Raw genomic sequence first — 19,879 nt, 5'->3', positions numbered from 1 at the left:
CAATCCCAGTGTCGCTGCTGTGCAGGCGGAGCACAGATGGGGGTCACACCCATCCCTCCCGCCCCCCCAGGGGTGCAGTGAATGGGACCAGCCCCATTGTCCCAGCTGGGCCAGGTGGGCACGGGAGCACTCACCCTGCAGATCTGGCCGATGCGGGCGAAGCTGGTCTTGCCCAGCCCCTGCTGCCCCTCCACTGCCGTCTCGCGGAAGAAGAAGTAGATCTTGTCGTCGTCTGGGTTCTCGCTCTCCGGGATCCAGAACACGTCCACAAACTTGGGCTCTGGGCCGGGCAGAACATGAGGAGGAAGGGAGGGTCAGGCAGGGGGAGGCATGAGGTGAGCACCGGGCACCCATGCCATCCAGCACGCACTCAGGCAGAAAGTAGACTGAGTAACAGTTGCACTCAGCCCATGTCATTGGGGGGAGGGATAGCTCAGTGGTTTGAGCATTGGCCTGCTAAACCCAGGGTTGTGAATTCAATCCTTGAGGGGGCCATTTGGGGAACTGGGGTAAAAATCTGGGAATTGGTCCTGCTTTGAGCAGGGGGTTGGACTAGATGACCTCCTGAGGTCCCTTCCAACCCTGATATTCTATGATTCTATATGGCAGGGCTGCCAGCACATGCCAACCCACACAGGGGCAGTGCCCTACCGCCGGCTGACACAGGGGGAAACCAGGGTACAAAGAAGGGCTGTTACCCAGTGAATCAGTGGCACGGCAGGGAACAGGACCCAGGAGTCCTGACACTCACTGCTCTAGCCCCCGGCCCTCCCTTCCCCAGAAGTGAAGCTAACAGTCTGAGCCAGGCCGGGGCAACATGGGATCTATACTGCCAGGAGATCAGCTGGGCCCTGCCCTGACCATCAGGGAGGACCTGCAGCCAGTGCCGGGGCGGAGGGGGGCTTTGCTGCCTGGAACTGGCTCGGCAGTGAATGGGGCCTGGGGTCGGAGCTGCAGCCCAGGTCCTCTGCCTCCCCTGTCTAGGGAGGTTTAGGGGAGGCCGGAGGGCATCTGCCCTGCCACAGGCAGCTCCGTGCTCCCCCAGCACCCCCCTCGTCCGTGCCGCATCAGGTACCTGCCCTGGCCAGCCAGACCAGGCTGGGATCGGGCACACCTGGACGTGCTCATTCCCCTGCCCCTGGAACGTGCAGCTGAGGGGGATCCCCATGCCCATGCAGCCAGACCACCCCCCACCCTGGCTCCATCGCCCCACAACTGCCCCCCACTCAAAGGGGGCCCTGAAGTCACATGCCACTAGGTGGCAGCCTTGATCCACCAGCTCCCACAGGGAGAGTCAGCCCAGCCATGAGAGTCGGTCCAGGGCCAGAGAGAAGGGAGACTCGGTACGGGGCAGACGGGTGATGATCCTCAGTCCCAGCCCCACAACCCCCTGCTAGCCCAGCCCTGGGCTCCCCCCCACAGCTCTGCCCAGCAATTCCTGCACCCAGTCCAGCCCAGCTCTGGTGCCCTGGAGGCAGAGCCTGGGGGTGCCAGCTCACTGCACTGTCTCAGGGTGATCTCAAGCCGCTCCCAGGGGCACTGCTATTCTTGGTGCTGCCCATTTCCAGGCGATGGCACCTTCTGGGCAGAATAGGGATGGGGCTGAGCGTGGGCTGGGCCCATAGGCAGCCCCAGCCTGGCAGCCCCCCCAGCCACTGCCTGCAGGGATGGGGACACTGGGGGAGAGCCAAGAGCGAATCCCAGGGCCAGGCATGGCCAGGGGAAGGGTGGGAATGAGGCCTCCCAAGGGTGAATGAGGCCAGAAGCTCTTGCAGGACGATGGGTTCATTATCCCAGCATGACAGATGGTGGGATTCAGAGGGTGAGTCAGCGAAATGCCAAAGGGGAAGAACAGAGCACAGATGCCCACAGGATTAGGGCCAGGAAAGCGTCTTCATCAGCCCTGCTGGTGCTCCTCACTCCTGACCTGCAGCCCCTGCTATTCCAGCCCTGGGGTCCCCCCCACAGCCCTGCCAGTGCCCCTCAGCCTTTGGGAAATGACCCCCAATCAGGGGCATGCACAAGGGGACAAGCAGGGGCACGGGGCCCCCAGTAATGGGCAGGAACACAGAACACACACCTGCTCCTGAGTTCTGAAATCTCCCCCCGGCTCTGCCTCCCCCTGATGTCACTGTTCCCACCTGTGCCCAGCGACTGGCATACTCAGATTTGGGAGCCTCCTCTGCCCACAGTGCAGGGGGCTGGGCCGGAGTCAGGCCCAGACGAGTCTGTGACAGGGAGTGAAATTCACTAGGAGCTTGGCTGAGGCTGCCAAACTCATCACACTCAGGATGCGGCCCAGCATCCTCGAGCTGAGGGATCGTCCCCTGGGCAGCAGCAGGATTATGTTCCTGGGCCTCACCCCCCTCCCCAGACTCCCCGTAGCCGTGGCACTGACCGTTGAGCCAGCGGGAGTCGTGCTGCTCGGTACGAATGGACGGGCGCAGCCCCAGGCTGCGGAAGATGGTGAAGTCGCGGCCCATCAGGTCGGTTGCCACCCCGGAATACAGCTCCTCCCCTAGGGCAGGGATCAGAGGGGTGGGGGGCATTAAACATGGGCACGGGCCTGCCCAGTCCTCCCCGCCTACCTCCCCCTGCCTCCCCCGATCACCAGGGGAAAGGCCGGGCGCCCTGCTCCTCAGACAGCCAACGGATCCGCTCCACCCCTCTCACCAGATGTCACTGGATGGGGGGAATTTACAGGGGCACCCCCGGGGGATCAGGGGGTTAACAAGTGAATCCCCGGCTCCCACTGCCTGGGCCCTGCTCACCCCTCCCCCCCAGCTCAGTGGTGAGTTCAAGGCTCAGATTCCTCTGCTGGGACAGTCCCCAGTGACCCACAGGGGCTCGTGTGTCCTGGCTCTGCACAGAACTGGCATCTCACCCTCGGCACCCCCCAGAGGGCACAAGCCAGCAGTGTCTCAGCCAGCCCAGCCTCTTCCCACAGGGAGCGTCGTGGGGAGCTGGGTAGGAGCGCTGGCTGTGGGGGGAGCTCCCCACAGCGCTCCCTGTGGGAAGAGGCTGGGCTGGCTGAGCTACTCCAGCCTCAGCCTCTCCCAGTAGGGGGTGCTGTGGGGAAGGGCAAGGGCATGTGGCAGTCAGCAGGGCCCAGCAGTAGATACGGAGGGCCCCACGTGCCAGCTCTTACCCACGAGCACCGAGGCAGCCACGTGCCGCGGGTCGTATGGGCTCTTCCCTTTGCCGTCCTCCATGGCTGCAGGGTCCAGCTTAAAGACGGGCTCCTGGAGAGATGGAACGAAGCACGTTAGGGAATGGCGGGCGGGGGGGGGGGGGGGGAATCTGGGGCCAGGGCTGCTAACAACCAGTCCCCCCACCTCCCGATTTAGTTGATTTAGTTGGGTTTGGTCCTGCTTTGAGCAGGGGGTTGGACTAGATGACCTCCTGAGGTCCCTTCCAACCCTGAGATTCTATGAGGGGGAGCAGTCCCATCTGCCCCAGATGGGGCCCCTGCAGGACAGGTGGCAGGCAGGGGATGCCCTGGGCATTGGGGCAGAGAGGGCATCTCTCATTTGTCCCTTAGCGGTTAGGGCCGCCGGGCCCTACCTCCATGCGCTGGCCGACCTCCACAAAGGCACAGGTGGGGTGGAAGGCGCCTGTGCCGCAGGCATACAGGTGGGTGCGGTTGTACAGGTGCAGGATCTTGATGAAGTTCATACACTCGGCCTGAAAGACAGGGGTGGAGGGAGCTGGGGGTGAGTGGGGAGGGGCCTGGCAGGGGGCATGTTCCCTGTTGTGCCCCCATAGCCGGCACCACCCTGGTCCACACTTTGCCCAGCTCTCTGTGGGCTTCCCGCTATCTGTCCTTCTGGGCAGGGCAGCGGCTACCCCAGATCCACTGCTCCCTCTGCCCCCCCAGGATACAGCTCACAGGGCTGAGACCAAAGCGACAGCCCCCTTGGGGTTTCTGGGTGGGTTTGGCCAACAACACATCTGAGCCCAGGGCTCCAGCCGGCCCCCTGGCCCCTCTGCTCTGGCCCCTGGAATGCAAGGTCCAAGCGTTGGGATCCATGGCCAGGAGTTGGAGGCTGGGACGCTGGCTCCCTGCCTCGCCTCTGGGGGTGCTAGTGTCCCTGGCCAACAGGATCTCATTGCAGCACGGCCCAAAGACTGCTCACCCCCCCGCACCTGTCTCAGAAACACACTGAATTCCCAGCAGCCCCAGCCTCTCCTAACAGGGGCACTGTGGTGAGTGGGGCAGGAGTGCTGGCTGTGGGGGAGCCCCAGGCCAAGGCCTCCCACACGTGGACTCATACACCAGGGCAGCTGGCAATGGGAATCCAGGCTGGTCCTTCCCCCCTGCGGTTGCCCTGAGCCATTCCAGGGGCACAAGGATCCAGGCCGGTCCCCCCCCCCCAGGTCCCCTGGAGCTGCCCCCAGGGCAGAGAGGCCCCGCCTGTATCACTGCCCCCCTGGCCTGGCCGGGGCAGTGATTCACTGTTCCCAGGCGTGTGCACAGGGACGTTCCATCCCAGCCCTGAGTCACCTGGGCCTGGGTCCTGGTGAGCAGCAGGGCCTGCCCATCTGGAATTGCCATCTCAGGCAGGTGCTGGCCCGGCTGGGGCGTGACCCCAGACCCCACTAGCCAGGCCAGTGGAAGAAGGGAACCCCAAGAGCAGTGGCACTGCTCCTGGAGCGGGAGGGGGGGCACCAGGTGCTGCCCCAGTCCCTTCCACTTGGCTAATAGCTGCAGGCGGGACAGATGAGGGCACCAGGCCATGGCACAGATGGTGCCACCCAGGGCCTGGACACGCATGTCTGAGCCTCCACTTGTTGCTACTTATCATGGCCCTGTTGGTGCCGTGGGCAGGGCCGTGGTGCCAGGAGAGGGCGCTGTCAGGAGATCCTCACATGACTCAGAGTGAGGGTCTGACAGCTCCTGGAAAATGAGTAACACTAATGAGAACCCAAGGGAAGGGAACGGCTGGCTAGGCACCCCCACCCTACACTTCCAGCCTGGAGCTGAGCTGATATTGCAGTCCTAGACCTCCTCCCTGCTGCCCCCCAGCTCTGCTGGTGTCCTCAATCCTGACCTGCAGCCCCTGGCTCCCCCCACAGCCCTGCTGGTGCCCCTCATTCCCGACCCACAGCAGCCCCTGCTATCCCCAGCTGCAGGGGGTGGGGGGGCACAGAGCCCCAGCCAGCCCCAGGAGCTGGATCTGGCCCCAGGGACCCTGGCAGAGGGCAGAGCCGACCGGGAGCAGTAGCACGTGCAAGGCTACTTCTGTCCAGCGTTTCCTCTAGGGGCAGCGGCTGGGTAAACAGTGGGGCCAGGGCTAGCAGGGGCCAGTCAAAGCCCCTAGACAGACAAACAGGCCTCAGGCTGCTTGTTTGCTGCCCTTTCGCCCCAATGCAGGAGCCAGGCTCAGTGCTGCCGGCAGGAAACCAGATGGGAGTGAAATTGCCATGGCCATGTCCAGCCAGACCAGTGTGCCATGCAGCACCACCCTGCCCCTCCTGCCACCCGCCCCCAGCCTCACCCTGCCCGGACCCTCCAGCCACCCGCCTGGCCCCCTCCTGCCACCTGCCCCCAGCCCCGCCCAGGCCCCTCCTGCCACCCGCCCGCCCCTGCCCAGCCCCCTCCTGCTGCCCACCCCCAGCCCTGCCCTGCCTCCTCCTGCCGCCCGCCCCCCAGCCCCGGGCCCTCCTGCTGCCTGCCCTCAGCCCTGCCTGGTCGCCTCCTGCCCCCAGTCCTGCCTCCTGCTCCCGCCCTGCTTGGGCCCCTCCTGCCACCTGCCCCCAGCCCTGCCTGCCCCTTCCCACCCTGCCCGGACCCCTCCTGCCACCTGGCTGCCCCCAGCCTGACCCTGCCCAGGGCCCTCCTGCCTCCCATCTGGTGGGATTGAGGGACACCAGTAGAGGGAGCTAGGGAAATATTATCCCCATTCCACGGTGGGAAACTGAGGCCCAGAGCGAGGCAGTGACTAGCCCAAGGTCCCTGGGAGGAGCCCAGGCTGCAAAACTCCTCAATCCCCTTCACCTCCCAGCTCAGCACAGAGACAGCCACCCCACCCCCCCATCCATCCAGAGGACCCCCCACATCCTGCCTGCACAATGCCACCAGGCATTCCAGAGAGCACTGGGGCAGGAAAACACAAAGCACCCCTTGGGGAGCGCCTGGGACTGTGACCCACAACCCCCCTCCAGGCGGGGGACCCTCAGACCAGCACAGCTGCTCTGAATGCCACCCCCGCCCCAGCCCAGCAGACAGGCCCAGCACTTGCCCAGCCAGGCAAACAATCGGCCCTTGTTTCTCCCAGCCACTTGATTGATGAACCGGGTGGGAGGGAGGGGCAGCACCCGTCAGTAGCTGGTACTGGGGCTTCGGGGAGGATCCCGGGATCCCCTCCCCCTCTGCCGGGCATGGCCAAGGTTCTGAAGAGCAAAGTTCGTGCTGGAAAGTGGCAGGCAGGTGTCCAGCTGGGAAGGGGTTAAACGCCCCCACCCCCACCCCATAGGAGCTCAGCCTCCAGCTGCCATGGGGCTGGGATTTCACCCAGCATCTTTCCAGCTGCCTGGATCAGCCTTCCCCCCTCCCACCTCAGGCTTCCCTGGATCTGATCCTGCCTGGGCCCGATCCAGCCTGGGCCCAGCCTCGCAGCAATTGGCCCCTGGGGGATCCCTCAGCTTGGGGGGACTCGGTACCCACGACGTGTCCCACAGCCTGCTGACTGCTCACTGCTGCCCCCCTGCATCACTGCACTGATCTCCCCCTTGGCCAGGACTACTTCCCAACCCCCGGACAGTTCCCCGCAGCCTGCCAGGATGCTTCTTCCCTCCCGCCCCAGCCCAGGGGGCTCCCCAAAGAGACCCTGGCCCCCCAGCAGTGCTGCGCCTCCCCGCACCCCCTGCAGGCCCCGCTGCTGTGTGCTAGTAGCTCTGGGAACCCCCCCACTACCCGAGCCAGGGGTGGGTCCCGGCGCCCAGGCCTTGTCTATCTCCAGAGAGGGCAGTGGCCCCGTCAGAGTGGGGCAAGGTCCCCAGATGGCACGGTCCACGCTGCCCAATAGGAGCAGAGAGGCTGGTGGGCAGCCTCCGGCTTGGCCCTCCCAGTGCCACAGCAAGGGGGCAAGGAAAAACCCCTTTTGCCCCCCAGAGACTCACCCCTGCCCAATGGGGATCAAGAACCTCCCTCTGTGGGGATCAATGGAAGGGGGGGCCGTGTCACCCCCAGCCCCACAGGGGCCCCTCCCAAAAGCACACTGGCTGGGTCACTTTGGGTGCCTTGGCATCGCCCAGTCCTTGGGGCCCCTCACCATTGGGGCTGCCAGAACCGTTGGGGGCAGTGGCCTCAGCCCATGGCAGCCTGCTTATCCCACGCTGTCCCTGTGCCCCTTGGCCAGCCCCCTGCGAGTCAGATGTGGTCTCACTCCAGCCTGTCACGGGACCCCAGGTGGCCTATGGCCAAGAGATCTGGGCTCTGCGAGGCCCCACTCCCTGCCTCGGAGCAGGGGAGATACGAACAGGGTGTCCCGTCTCCACTGAACGGCGGGCAGACCCCAAACACTTCAGGTCTGACCCTCCCCAACACATTTGGCTCCCATGGGGCAGTGCTGGGCTGGGCTGCCCACTCTCCACACTGGGCACCACACAGGATGCCCCCAGACAGACCAGACCAGGGGAGGGCGGTTGGAGCAGGGCTCCATCGCTGCGACAAGGCACTGTGGGGAGCCGCTCCAAGGTGCCCAACTCAAAGGCCAGGCTAGAAACCCCTGCAGGGCATGGGAGGCTGGCAACCCCTGCACAGCCAGCGGGGGCGCTCCGGGGTCAGTGGGGAAGCCTGCCCACCCCCTGAGTTAAATCACCCCCAGCTCAGCCAGGCTGGAGCACTTACATTGATGTCTTTGCCGGCCCAGTTGCATTCCTCCCTCCACTCCACAGGTGCTGGCCAGTAGATCTGCAGGAAGAGAGCGGGACAGATCAGGGGGAGGCATCTCCCCCTCCCGCCATGGGCCCCCTCAATCCCAGCCCACAGCCCCCTGCCAGCCCAGCCCTGAGTTCCTGCATGAACTGTGGTGCTGGACTCAGGGGAGGGGGGGGGGGTCAACCTGCGGAGTATGAGGCCGAGACCCTCCCAACTCAGTTCACACCAGGAACCAAGGGGCAGCATCCCTAGACAATGTGCCCCACCATGCCCCATGCAGAGGGGCTCCCAATTCCCCACTCCATTCCATGCCCTGGGACAGCAGCAGCCAGAGCAGCCTGGGGATGTGGGTCGAGCGTGCCAGCCCTCAGCGCCTTTTTGGGCAGGGCCGTGCCTGCCCAGCTGAGCACCAGTACACTCAAGACATGTAACGCAAGCTGCACAGCGCCCTGGGAGCAGGGGCTCCTCCAGCAGCTGTGGTGGGGACGCAGGGTCTCAGCAGCAAAGGCATCAGCCGACCCCCCCACGGCGTTCAAGCCGGAAGGTCGTTACGGGCGATTTCACAGGGGAGGCGAGGCGGCTGGAATGCCGGCAATGTCGCCTCCCAAGTGGGCACCTCTGCCCACTGCCCCTGCCCCCGGTGGGTGCCTGGATCCCTCCACCCTCCGCTGTGCAGCCCTGTCACCTTCTTGTCCTGCTTGCTGATGTTGTCCAGGCTCAGGGAGGCCAGGTGGTTCTTGCCGCCCACGAAGAGCCGACCCCGCTCCTCATCCAGAAGCAGTGCCTCATAGCAGCAGGAGCGCTCCAGCCCATAGGTGCGCAGCCCATGGCGCACTTTTAACTCTGCGGGGAGACATGGGGGCTGGAATCAGGCCCGCTCCGCCCTGGCTCTCAGCTTCTCTCAGGGATCAGAGGCCAAGGGAATGGAATGCAAAGACCCTGGGCCTGGGTCCTCAAAAGTATTTAGACTCCCACCCTCCCATGGGAGTTAGGCACCTCTGTGGATCTGAGCCTTGGAGAAGGCCAGTGTCAGGGATGCCAGCACAGGCCCAGAGAACAGCGCCACCCCAAACCCCATGCACACCATCTGGTTCCTGGCACCTGCCGCACAGGATTTGCCCTGGGTGCCACCCTGGTCAGTTTCGAACAGCGCTCGGGGCCTGATTTTTCAGAGCAGGGAAGCCAGCATGCAGCCATGGGCACCGCCCCTCTGAGAGCTGGGCCACCAGGAGTGTGTCTCTGCTGCAGTAAAAGAGTTGCACTGCGGCCGAGGCTGGCCGGGGCAGCTGGCTTGGGCTTGGGCTTTGGGGCTGGAAAATTGCGGTGTAGGCATTCGGGCTGGGGCTGGAGCCCGGGATCTGGGACTCCACCAAGGGGGTGGATCTCAGAAACTGGGCTCCAGCTGGAGCCTGAATGTCTACACTGCTTTTAGTCCTGTGAGCCTGAGCCAGCTGATCTGGGCTCTAAGTTATCACAGTGTGGACATATCCAAGGACACTGTCACAGGTGGGAAAAGAACCCAGGAATCCTGACTTCCAGTCCCCTGCTTTAAACACAAGACACCATTCCCCTCCCTGAGCCAGGAATAGAACCCAGGAGTCCTGGCCCTCAGCCCCCACCCTCATTCTAACCCATCCTATCAGACCCCCTTCCCCCCCAGGAATAGAACCCAGGAGTCCTGACCCCCAGTCCCCTGCTCTAACCACTGGTGGATTGCTCTCTTCGGAGTGAAATAAACACGGTGGATGCCCATTAGGGCTGCTGCCCCCCCAAAGTTCTGGGGGCTCCAACGGGATTGTGACGAAGTGGGACTGTTCTTACTGGGGTCTGTGAATGCTGTGTTGGTGCCTCAGTGTCCCCTAGGCAGTTTTTAAGTATCTAGCAAAGCAAAAGGCCAGTGCACCTAAATGCCTGACACTCTGTCTCCCAGCAACTGATGGCCTGGGCCCCTCTTCTGCAAAGGTGCCGGCTGAAGGTGTTGGAGACAAAGGGGTCAGGTGACCTCCTGGCCTGGGAAAGGGTCTGAGCAGAGAGGAGGGGCTGGAGGGGGTTGAGCAGACTGGAGCTGGCGGGGAAAGGAAGGGAAGCACAGAGAGGGCTCTGATTTCCCAATGGGGCTGTGGGGCTCCTGGGGCCTCAAGATGGACCTAACAGGGGGGATCCTGTTATCTGTGCCTGCAAGACCTGTGTTGGATTGTGTTCCTGTCGTCTAAATAAACCTTCTGCTTTACTGGCTGGCTGAGAGTCCTGGTGAATCGCAGGAAGCCGGGGGTGCAGGACCCTGACTCCCCCAAGAGACATCACCCCCATTTCTGGTGCTTTTCCAACTCTGACAATTGGGGTAGAGACCCAGGAACAAAGTCTCTTGCACATGAGTCATGTGGGAGCCAGCCCAGCCCTCTGGAAGCTTTGGAATGAGCACTGTGCTGCTATGGGGCCAGGCAGCACCCTCTGACTGGCAATGAATATGGGGACATCGCTCCCCGGGAATGAACATTAACCCACTGAGCCCACCTCCCCAGCCATATGTGCACCACCAGAGGGTGACACAGTCACACCGCTGGGGTCGGCATCAGCAGGTGACGCAATCAAGGCTTCTGATTGTTTTTTCTGAGTGTGCGAGCAAGTTTTGAGTCTTGGGAAGACATGTGTTGAAGTAATACAGGGGTCTACGTAGAGGCAGCTTAAGCAGAGAAGGAGCATGTGAGCAGGAAGAGAGAGAGTCTGCTCTGCCGTTGGCTCTAACTGGACTCACTTCTCAAGGCTGAGTTGCTCTTGGGAGCCGAGTGCTGCCTTTGGGCTGAGATCGCTGGGAGAAGGGACTGCCCTGCATGCTGACTGACCATCTCTGTTCAAAGACTGGGGCATGCACGTAAACAAGTCACCCTAACAACACAACCAATGCTCCGTGTCACTAATTTCTCCTCCACCAGGAAGGTGACCCCATTTCCCTCCCAGGGCTGCAGACAGAACCCAGGAGTCCTGACTCCCAGCTGCCCTGCTCTAACCACTAGATCCCACTGTCATGGAGTGTAGGGGAGTCAGGCCCTGCACCCCCGGGCTCCCTACTGATTCACCAGGACTCTCAGCCAACCAGTAAAGCAGAAGGTTTATTTAGACGACAGGAATACAGTCCAACACAGGTCTTGCAGGCACAGATAACAGGATCCCCCGTTAGGTCCATCTTGGGGCCCCATAACCCCCATCGGGGATCAGAGCCCTCTCTCTCTGCTTCCCCTCTTTCCCCAGCCAGCCCCAGTCTGCCCAACCCCCTTCGGCCCCTCCTCTCTGCTCAGCTTCTTTCCCGGGCCAGGAGGTCACCTGACCCCTTTGTCTCCAACACCTTTAGATGCACCTTTGCAGGGAGGGGCCCGGCCATCAGGTGCTAGGAGACAGAGTGTCAGGCATTCGGCCTAGCATTCCCAGCCTCCAGTTACGAACAGTCCCACTTCGTCACACCCACTCCCCTCCCAACGCTAGAGATAGAATCCAGGAGTCCTCCCAACCCCCACCCCCACGCTCTAACCACTAGACCCCACTCCCTTTCCAGAGGGCAGACCCAACAACAGTCATGTCACCCCAAGAGTTAATGTTTCCCATTTAGCCCCCGCTGTTCTCCATAGGATCTCATACCGCAGACTGTGTGCAGCTCAGGCATGCCGGGGCTGGCAGTGTCTGCAGGCCGGCCCGCAGCCCCGGAGCTGTGCTTAGTCCATGCCTGAGGCAGCACTGAAGAGGTTAATACAGAGGCTGGAGCCCTGGGTTAGGGGGTACAGGGCCAGGCCAGCTGCCTCCTGGCAGGGTTAAATGCCAGGGAAGGCAGAGGCTGTGGAATTAGCCCTGGATTCTGTCCCAGTGCTGCCAACACGGGCACTGCTGTTCCCCAGCGCTGGCCAGCTAAGTCTCCTGCAGAAGGAATTAACCCTTCAGGGCCAGGTGCCCCATAAGTAATGCTGCCTGGTGTCAGGATACCCGGGGACCATGGCACTGGTGAGACGGCTTCCCTGCCCAGCAGGCACCTGGGCACAGTGCTGTGCCTTAGGGGAGCAGTTAGAGCCCCCATTGTGCCAGACCCTGAGCGAGAGTTAGTCCCCAGCACTCACAATCTAAATAGACTGGGGAGGAGAAACTGAGGCACTGAGCAGGACTGGACACCGGTGGCTCTGAATGTACGGGGCACCCCAGCACAGAGAACCCCCAGGTCCCTTGGGGGGGAGGGGTCAGTCAGCTGGATGCCATGATCCCAGAAGATGGTCTGTGGCAGCTGTGCACCCCACAGCCCTGTTCAGCCTGCCCTGGCTGGGGCAATCTAGGAAATGGGCAGAGGGTGCATGGGGTGAAGGGGGTGCCCAGGGGCTGCTGCTTCCCTCTGCATCCCTGGCTTGTCCCTGGATCCTCTGTCCTGGCACCCCCTCCCCCCGCCAGCTTCACCACGTCAGCGGCAGCACAGCACAACAGGCTGTTCCCCAGAGAAGAGGCCCTTTCTCTGCCCCACAGTGCCTGGTCTGCTAGCCACCACAGGAACAAACGGGCCATTGTGGGGAGGCGGGGGAGAGCAGCTTGCAGGGGACAGGCTGCCTGTGCCAGAGGCGCCTGCAGGGACCACACAGCCCAGCATGGCTCAGGGGCCAGAGCCCAGCCAGATCTCTGCCCCCTCCCCCGCAGCATCAGTTCACCCCCTCTCTGCCCCCTCTCCCACCGCCACCCTGCCTGTTCACACCACATCTGCCTCCCCTGCAGTGCCAGCCCACCCCCTCTCTGCCCCCTCCCTCACTGAGCCAGCTCACCCTGTATCCTCCTCCCCTTCAGCATCAGCCCCTCCCCTCCCCCACGGCTCCCTGCCCCTCCCCCATGCCAGGCCACCCCTCCCTGCCCCTCTCCCACTGCTCCATGCCCCCTCCCCTGCTCCCAGGCCACCCTTTCCTGCCTCCTCCCCCTCTGTGCCAGCACATCCCTCCCTGCACTCTGACCCCCATCTTGCTGCTGCATCAGCTCAGGCCTTGCCTGCACCCCCCGCAGCCTCTCCTGCCGTCCAGGACCCTGGAGCCAGCCTAAGGAGGGGAGGGCTCAATGCAGTGGCAAGGAAGGGGCACACAGAGAGAAGCCTGTGCCTAGGACCCCACTGCCTCTTGTGGCTTTCCTTTTGCACAAGGCAGGCAGGTTCCTGCTGCTGCCAGGACACGAGGGGCCAATCGCCTGCCTGCCCCATGGCCTCTCAGCGCTAACTGGCCAGGAGAGCGAAGCCAGGCTGGTCAGTTTCACATTCCTCTCTAGTCAGTATGGCCGACAGCGCTGCTGGCTAGCCATGGACTCGCACTGCCCTGGCTACCCACGGGCTAGCCCAGCTAGATCTCCCAGTGGGGAGACACAGCCCCAGCTCCAAGTATGAGGGACCCTCAGCCAGGCAGCCATGGCCTCTGGCCCGCAGTAGGACACCTGGGAACAAGGCACTGCTGCTCCCCGAGCTGGGCCCACTTCTGAAGTGGGGATGGGGTTGGGGGTCCAATCCAGGGGTCAGTGACACGCTACTGAAACCAGGTGTGAAAGTAATGCAGTGGATACAGGAACTGGGAGCAAACACACTTCAGTGGGACTGGGGACACTGACAGCCAGCGCCCCTGCCCGCATCCTACAGCGCCCCCTGCTGGGAGAGGCTGAGGCCCCACAGCCAGTGCTCCTGTCCCACTCCCTGCAGCGCCCCCTACTGAGAGAGGCTGGGGCTGTGGGGGCTGGAGAAGCCAGGAGCTCCCCCCGATCTCATAGTGAACCCTTCCCCATCCCACGCTGGCCATTTCCCCTTTGGTTCAATCCCGCCTGACACGGGCTGCTCAGGGACTTGACTGGGAGCATTCAAGGACTGGCATCACGTGAGGTAACCCGGCAACCCCACGCTGCTGCTTAGCAACTATTCTGGAAACTGCTCAAAAGGCAGTTCCCTCCCCCCCTCCACATACCTCTTTAATGAGTTTCTGGCTGATGGACAAATTAGTGGAAAGGGCAAAGGCCTCCCGGAGGCCTCTGCTCTCAGTGCAGCAGCGCCCTGCCACCGATTGCCCCAGCCACCTCATCTCCCAGGAGGGAGGACACAGAGCCCTGTTTTGGGCTGCACCCCAGCTCCTGTGTGCTGCCCTGGCCATGGGAAGGGGTCAGAACTGGACCGATCTGCCCACTGGCAGAGTACCCTGGGGTGAGGGGTGCTCCCTGGCACAATTGCCTCATGCCACCCTCCCTGGCAGCCCCCAGTGCTGGGAGGGGGAGAAATCAGAGCAGTTCACAAGGGCATCAGAACCCTCCCCGGCCCCCAAGGCCCGCACCGGCCCCTGAAGCCAGGAGGCACGTTGGTGCCGAAGCCAGCGAGCACCAGGCCCCTTGGCATGCTGCGTGGGGGATCAGCACTGAAGCCAGGCACTGCTGCAGCCCAGCCCATTGCTGTGCCCGAGCTCCTGAAGCGCCCTGGGCTCCTGGCGGAGCCGGGGTCAGCTGTCATGGGGCAGCAAGAGGCTGTCGGGAGCTGTGCCTGGGGTGGGTGGGAGGCGGGCTGCACGGCTTCCACTCATTCCACACATCACCCCCATGAAGGCCCCTTTCTTCCTGCTGCTGAGAGGGGCTGGCTCCAGCCCTCCAGGCCCCTCCCCAGAGAGCTGAAGCAGCGGGGCCAGCCCCACCCCCACCTGCCCCAGGGGAGTCCCGTAAGGAGCAAGAGGGGAAGATGTCTCCACCCCACAGTTGCTCCTTGGGTTTGAGGCTTCCAGCAAGGGGGCAAGGCTGCCTAAAAGGTAGGGGCTGGGGGACACCTGCTACCTCCCACCCCTGAACCCATGTCACATGGTCATTAACCCCTGGGAAATGCCGGGGGTCACTCGCACCCTTGGGTGAATTGGAGAGCAGCGGCTCAGGACTACACTTCCCAAACCTGGGGCCTGCCAGTCCCCCGGCTCCAGGGCCGGATCAGAACTGGGGACCTGGAGATGAAAAGGTCTAGATCCCCTCCTCGAGCCAGCCAGCTCCCGAGACATATACATATCCCAGCAGGGCAGGGTGTACAGGCTGGGCTGGGGGTAACCCCCATTCCTCTTGCTTTGAAAATGTAACAATGAGACCTTCCAAAGATGGGACAATCACAGGCTGGGGTGTGGGCAAAGGGGGAGAGTTCACATCTCCTTGAGCCGAAATCCAGAGCCTACCGGAGAAGCTGGGGGGGGGGGGCGGAGAGATGATGGGGGAGGTGACCCAAGTTATAGCCCTGCCCCCACCGCCAGACGGGAAGGCAGCTGCTCCCCCAGCAACATCAACCATCCACAATGAATGGGGCGGGCCAGACCCCCGCACAGTGGGGCGTCCAGCCAGGCTGCAGACGTCCAGCTCCTGGACTGGCCTGCAGAACCGACAGGGTTCACACGTGCGGGGACAGAGTGCTGTGGATGACATTGCTGCCTGCCCGTGGGCAGTCCTGGGCCACCAAGGGGAGTGCAGCATCTCTGCACCCCATGCTCTCTCTGCGGCGTCAGCTGGAGCCCCTGGCCCGGGTGCGGAGCCAGCCCAGTGTCAGCCTGGCAGGGGTGAGGGGAACAACACACTGCTAGGTGGCCTGGCATGGCTGTAATAAGAATTCATTGCAAGCCCCCACCTGTCCCTTGGGTTGGACAGAGCATTCAGTTCGTGTAGGCTGGCTCTGATCCCAGCCAGAACCCACAAGAAAGGCCCTCCCGGTGCCATACACGGCCCAGCCCAAAGCCCCATAATCCCTCCCAGAACTCTGCCTGCTGGGGGTCACCCAGAGCCGGGGGCACCCGCATAAGCTGCAGCCAAGCCCTGGGGGCCAGATCCCCAGCTGGCACCAACCAGCACAGCTCTGCTGAAGTCACTTTACAGTTACCCCCGGCTCGGCCTGCTGGGGATCTAGCTCCCTAGGCTGCTGCTAGGAATCCAGCCTGAATACCGATCACCAAAGCCTATGCCAACGCCACTCCCTAATGCCACCCCACATGCTGCAGGGCATGGCAGGACAGCTATGGGAGGGCAGCTTTCGTTTCCAAGAAAATACACCTTCTTCTGTCTCTGGGACTGGAGGCTTTAACGTACCGTATTCACAAAACGTGGAGTCAGAACCTGATCCTGGTTACCCTGACCGAAATCCGGAGTAATTCCACTGGCTAGCTCAGGATTTGCACCTGCTGACGCAACCAAGATCAGAATATGGCCTGGACTTCTCGGCAGCCAGTGGAGCAACAGAATTTATGCCAGTGGCAGCCGATGGCAGAAACTGTCCTGCGAGGATCTGTCATTCATCACCGCATCCCATATTGTTTAACTCGGGCACACGTTTCCGGATACAGCTTGGATGAGAGATGCCAAAACGGTTCAGCGCGACCGCCCATCTCACAGGGCGTGGGGAAGTGCAGCCCACCAGAGACACCTACCAATCCAACCGGGTCATTCACCACCCCACCCCTGCCGAGGCCTGGTGGCAGGATGGGGATCCCACGGATCCGCGTGCTCCGGACGGGACCACTTTCCCCAGACAGCGCCTGGGCCGCGCTGCGCTTACCTTGGAAAGACAGTCTGAGCCTGGGGTGGGGGCCAGCCATCCTGCCCCATCCGCCCAGGATCCAGAGCAGCTGCAGCAGCAGTGCGGGGATCATGGTCACTTTTCCAGCTCCTCCGCAGGCGGACTCTGAGCCTCAGACAGCTGGAAAGGCAGAGGAGCGAGAGAGACAGTGAGCTCAGATTACAGCCCCCTCCCCAAGGCGTGGGGGGGAGGGTGATTTCAGAGTCCGCCTCAGGGGAGGAGGAATGACCCTTGGCAAGACACACATTCCTCCTGCTCTCCCTGGAGTGGGGCAGGTGGCTGGGAGGGACTTGGGCCTGATCCGTCCAACCCAAAGCCAGCAGCTCTGGATGAGGGGCCGAGAAGGAGACTCGCTCACCCTGTACCTTGTGCAGCTGTTTACACCCAGGCCAGCCCCTCTGTGATCTGGGCGCATTGGCACTCGCTTGGTAAACAGCAGGCAGCAGCGACTCCAGGCACCAGTGCAGCAAGCGCATGGCTGGGGTGGCAAACCGGGGGGTGGGGCGACCTGCCGTCCGTCATTAGGGCAGCAGTCAGGGAGCCTTCAGCGGCGTTTCTGCGGGAGGTCTGCCGGTCCCACGGCTTTGGCAGCAATTCAGCTGTGGGTACACCGAAGCCGCAGGACCAGGGACCTCCCGCAGGCAAGCCACCAAAGGCTGCCTGACTGCCGTGCTTGGGGCAGCAAAAAAGCTAGAGCCGCCCCTGACAGCAGTTGGGTCAGATCTGGCACTGGAGCGTGCCCATGTGGCCTCCTGGCAGGATCTGCATCTGGCCTGCTGAGAAACGTCACATCTGGGCTGGGAGCCCCCCTTGGGTTCTGCACATCTGGAGCCCAGCTTAGCTGGGCTTACGCGGAACCGACATGGCCGAGCACTAAGGCTGGGCGGGGATTTTGTGACTCAGTGTGTTTTGTCAGAAGATGCCGATTCATTGAAACTGGAACTGTACCCGAAGCAGGGCCGGGCTGGGCCAATCTCCCAGCTCGGAAAAAAGTTTCAAACTTGCCATTGGGTTGTTTTGACAGTTTTGAAATGAAAAATTCCAATTTGCTGGTTCAAAGCCACTTTTCCTTTCTAAATTGAAGCAAACTAGACTAAAAACAAAGATTAAAAAAGGTGGAAATCATAGAACCACAGGGATGCAGGGGTGGAGGGGACCTCGAGAAGCCGTCAACTCCAGCCCCCTGCGCTGAGGCAGGACCAAGTAACCCTAGACCAGCCCTGACAGGGGTTTATCTGAACTGTCCTTAAAAACCTCCAGTGACGGGGATTCCACAACCTCCCTTGGAGGCCTGTTCCAGAGCTGAACTACTGTGATAGTTAGACAGTTTTTCCTAATATCGAACCCAAAATCGCACTTGCTGCAGCTTAAGCCCATTACTTTTTGTCGTACTTTCAGTGGCCACGGAGAACAATCTATCCTCATCCTCCTTATAACAGCCCTTAATGTAATGGAAGACTATTAACAGGTTCCCCCCTCTGGCTTCTTTTCTCAAGACTAAACATGTCCAGTTTTTTTAACCTTTCCTCACAGGTCAGGTTTTCTAAACCATTGATCATTTTTGTTGCTCTCCTGTGGGCCCAGAACCGGACACAGTACTCCCGCTGGGGCCTCATCAGTGCCAAGTAGAGAGGGACAAGGACATATTTTAAAGGAAACATTTCGATTGACCCAAAATGGAAAAAAAATAAAGATAAAAAAAATCAGTGTTTCAATTTGCAAATATTTCCGAGATTTCCACTTTTCCTCCTCACTCGATTGGGGGGAAAAATGTCAACTCTCAAAACTATTTGCGGGTTGAGGAAACTGCTTCCTGGCCAGCTGCTGTGAACCCCCCTTGCGAAGATCAGCTCAGTTACAATGGAGCAATTAGCAAGGCAGTGCCATCCAGCGGGTAGAACAGGAGGCAAGGAGTCAGGGCACCTGGTTCTAATCCCAGCTCTACCATTGACCTACTGTGAGAGCCCAGGCAAGTCACTTCAGCTCCTAGCCCTCAGCTGTTTCGATGGTATGTTCTTTGGCCAGGGTCACTCATGACCCATTTGCACAGCACCTAACACAACAGGGCAAAATTGCAACTGGGGATTAATGTAGCAGCACTGAGAACTCCAGCGCCTGACCTCGTATTAGCGACTTGGGCTGAGTTTATTTTTATTTATTTACATATTTTAATGTCAGCCACTTCTCAGCTGTCTCCTTTGAAGTAGGGCCTACAAGAACAGCCAGGTTTTGTGTCGTTGAGTGCCCCCTGCTGGTTCCCAGTGGCCAGCGCTGCTCACTGTGCCGACTGAACGCAAACCAGCCAATGAAAGGTCTTTGCATTTCAAGCAGCGAGAGACAAAGAGACTAAGTCGGGAATGCAAAGCTGCATTGCAGAAGTGGCTATGCAAAGGACAGCGGAAAACTGCCACGCAAAACCAAAGAGGATGATGAAACTTTTGTATTCCCCAAGGGAAATGCCACATCTGCAGATGGGCTGGAAGGAAGGAGTGAATCGGAGCAGAAAGACCCCTCTGTACCAACTTTGAGTTCAGTGGTGACCCCCAGAGCTAATGGAGAATTGCCATTGAAGGCATACAATCTAGGGCTTATGACATATAGGGGTGCAATTCTGATGTCATCCAGCAGAGGGCAATGGCGCACATATGCATTAGCCTCTTCATTACTGCATTATGGAGCTGCGACATCATTCAAGCTAAAGCCAGGAGCTTCCTGTCACAGCTCTGATTTGACACAAAGCAATCCCCTGGAAATCCCCCTCCCCAATAGAATTCCACAGGGAGGTTGCGGGGTGGGGAGAGAGATCAGCAAAGATGTCTACACAGTAGGATTTAAAATTAGAACTTGAGCTGCTGCTGCCCCTGGCTACACCTTCGTGTGTGTGTGTGTGCGTGGGGGGGAAACAACAAGAGGCTAGGGGACAAATCCAGAGGGGCAGAGGTCTGCTGGTGAAGCAGGAGGGGTCACAAAGATGGTGGCAGAGGCAAAGAGGGCCAGGGTCTAGTGGGGTTAGGACAGCAGGAGACTGGAGGAGTGTGGAGGGGGAATGAAAGGGGATCAGGGGAGCAAGTGGGGTGTTTTGGGGGTCACAGAGGGGACAGGGAAGAGAAAGGATTTATCATAGATGATTAGGATTGGAAGAGACCTCAGGAGGTCTAGTCCAACCCTCTGCTCAAAGCAGGACCAACCCCAACTAAACCATCCCAGCCAGGACTTTGTCATCACCACCTCCCTGGGTAATCCATTTCAGTGCTTCACCACTCTCCTAGTGAAATAGTGTTTCCTAATATCCAACCTAGACCTTCACTACTGCAACTTGAGACCATTGCTCCTTGTTCTGTCATCTGCCACCACTGAGAACAGCCGAGCTCCATCCTCTTTGGAACCCCCCCTTCAGGTAGTTGAAGGCTGCTATCAAATCCCCCCTC

General features: G+C 61.1%; 1 protein-coding gene across 5 annotated transcripts in view; it reads right to left on the bottom strand.

Moving 5' to 3' along the window:
• The window catches only part of SEMA3B (semaphorin 3B), an 88,862-nt gene that overhangs the window by 9,453 nt on the left and 59,530 nt on the right, over positions 1 to 19,879 (bottom strand). For all 5 annotated transcript variants that reach the window (XM_039482069.1, XM_039482065.1, XM_039482068.1 and 2 more), the window contains exons 2-8: positions 16,431 to 16,571; positions 8,568 to 8,725; positions 7,853 to 7,915; positions 3,565 to 3,684; positions 3,149 to 3,242; positions 2,399 to 2,518; positions 135 to 280 (exon numbers count right to left, since the gene is read on the bottom strand). In XM_039482069.1, the coding sequence (XP_039338003.1) occupies positions 135 to 280; positions 2,399 to 2,518; positions 3,149 to 3,242; positions 3,565 to 3,684; positions 7,853 to 7,915; positions 8,568 to 8,725; positions 16,431 to 16,524 (795 nt within the window). In that variant the 5' untranslated portion in view covers positions 16,525 to 16,571. The remainder of the gene's footprint in view (positions 1 to 134; positions 281 to 2,398; positions 2,519 to 3,148; positions 3,243 to 3,564; positions 3,685 to 7,852; positions 7,916 to 8,567; positions 8,726 to 16,430; positions 16,572 to 19,879) is intronic.

This window comes from Mauremys reevesii, linkage group 7, assembly GCF_016161935.1.
Source record: "Mauremys reevesii isolate NIE-2019 linkage group 7, ASM1616193v1, whole genome shotgun sequence".
NCBI lineage: Eukaryota > Metazoa > Chordata > Testudines > Geoemydidae > Mauremys > Mauremys reevesii.
Note: the sequence above shows the minus strand (reverse complement) of the source record. Positions and strands in the feature narration are given on the sequence as shown.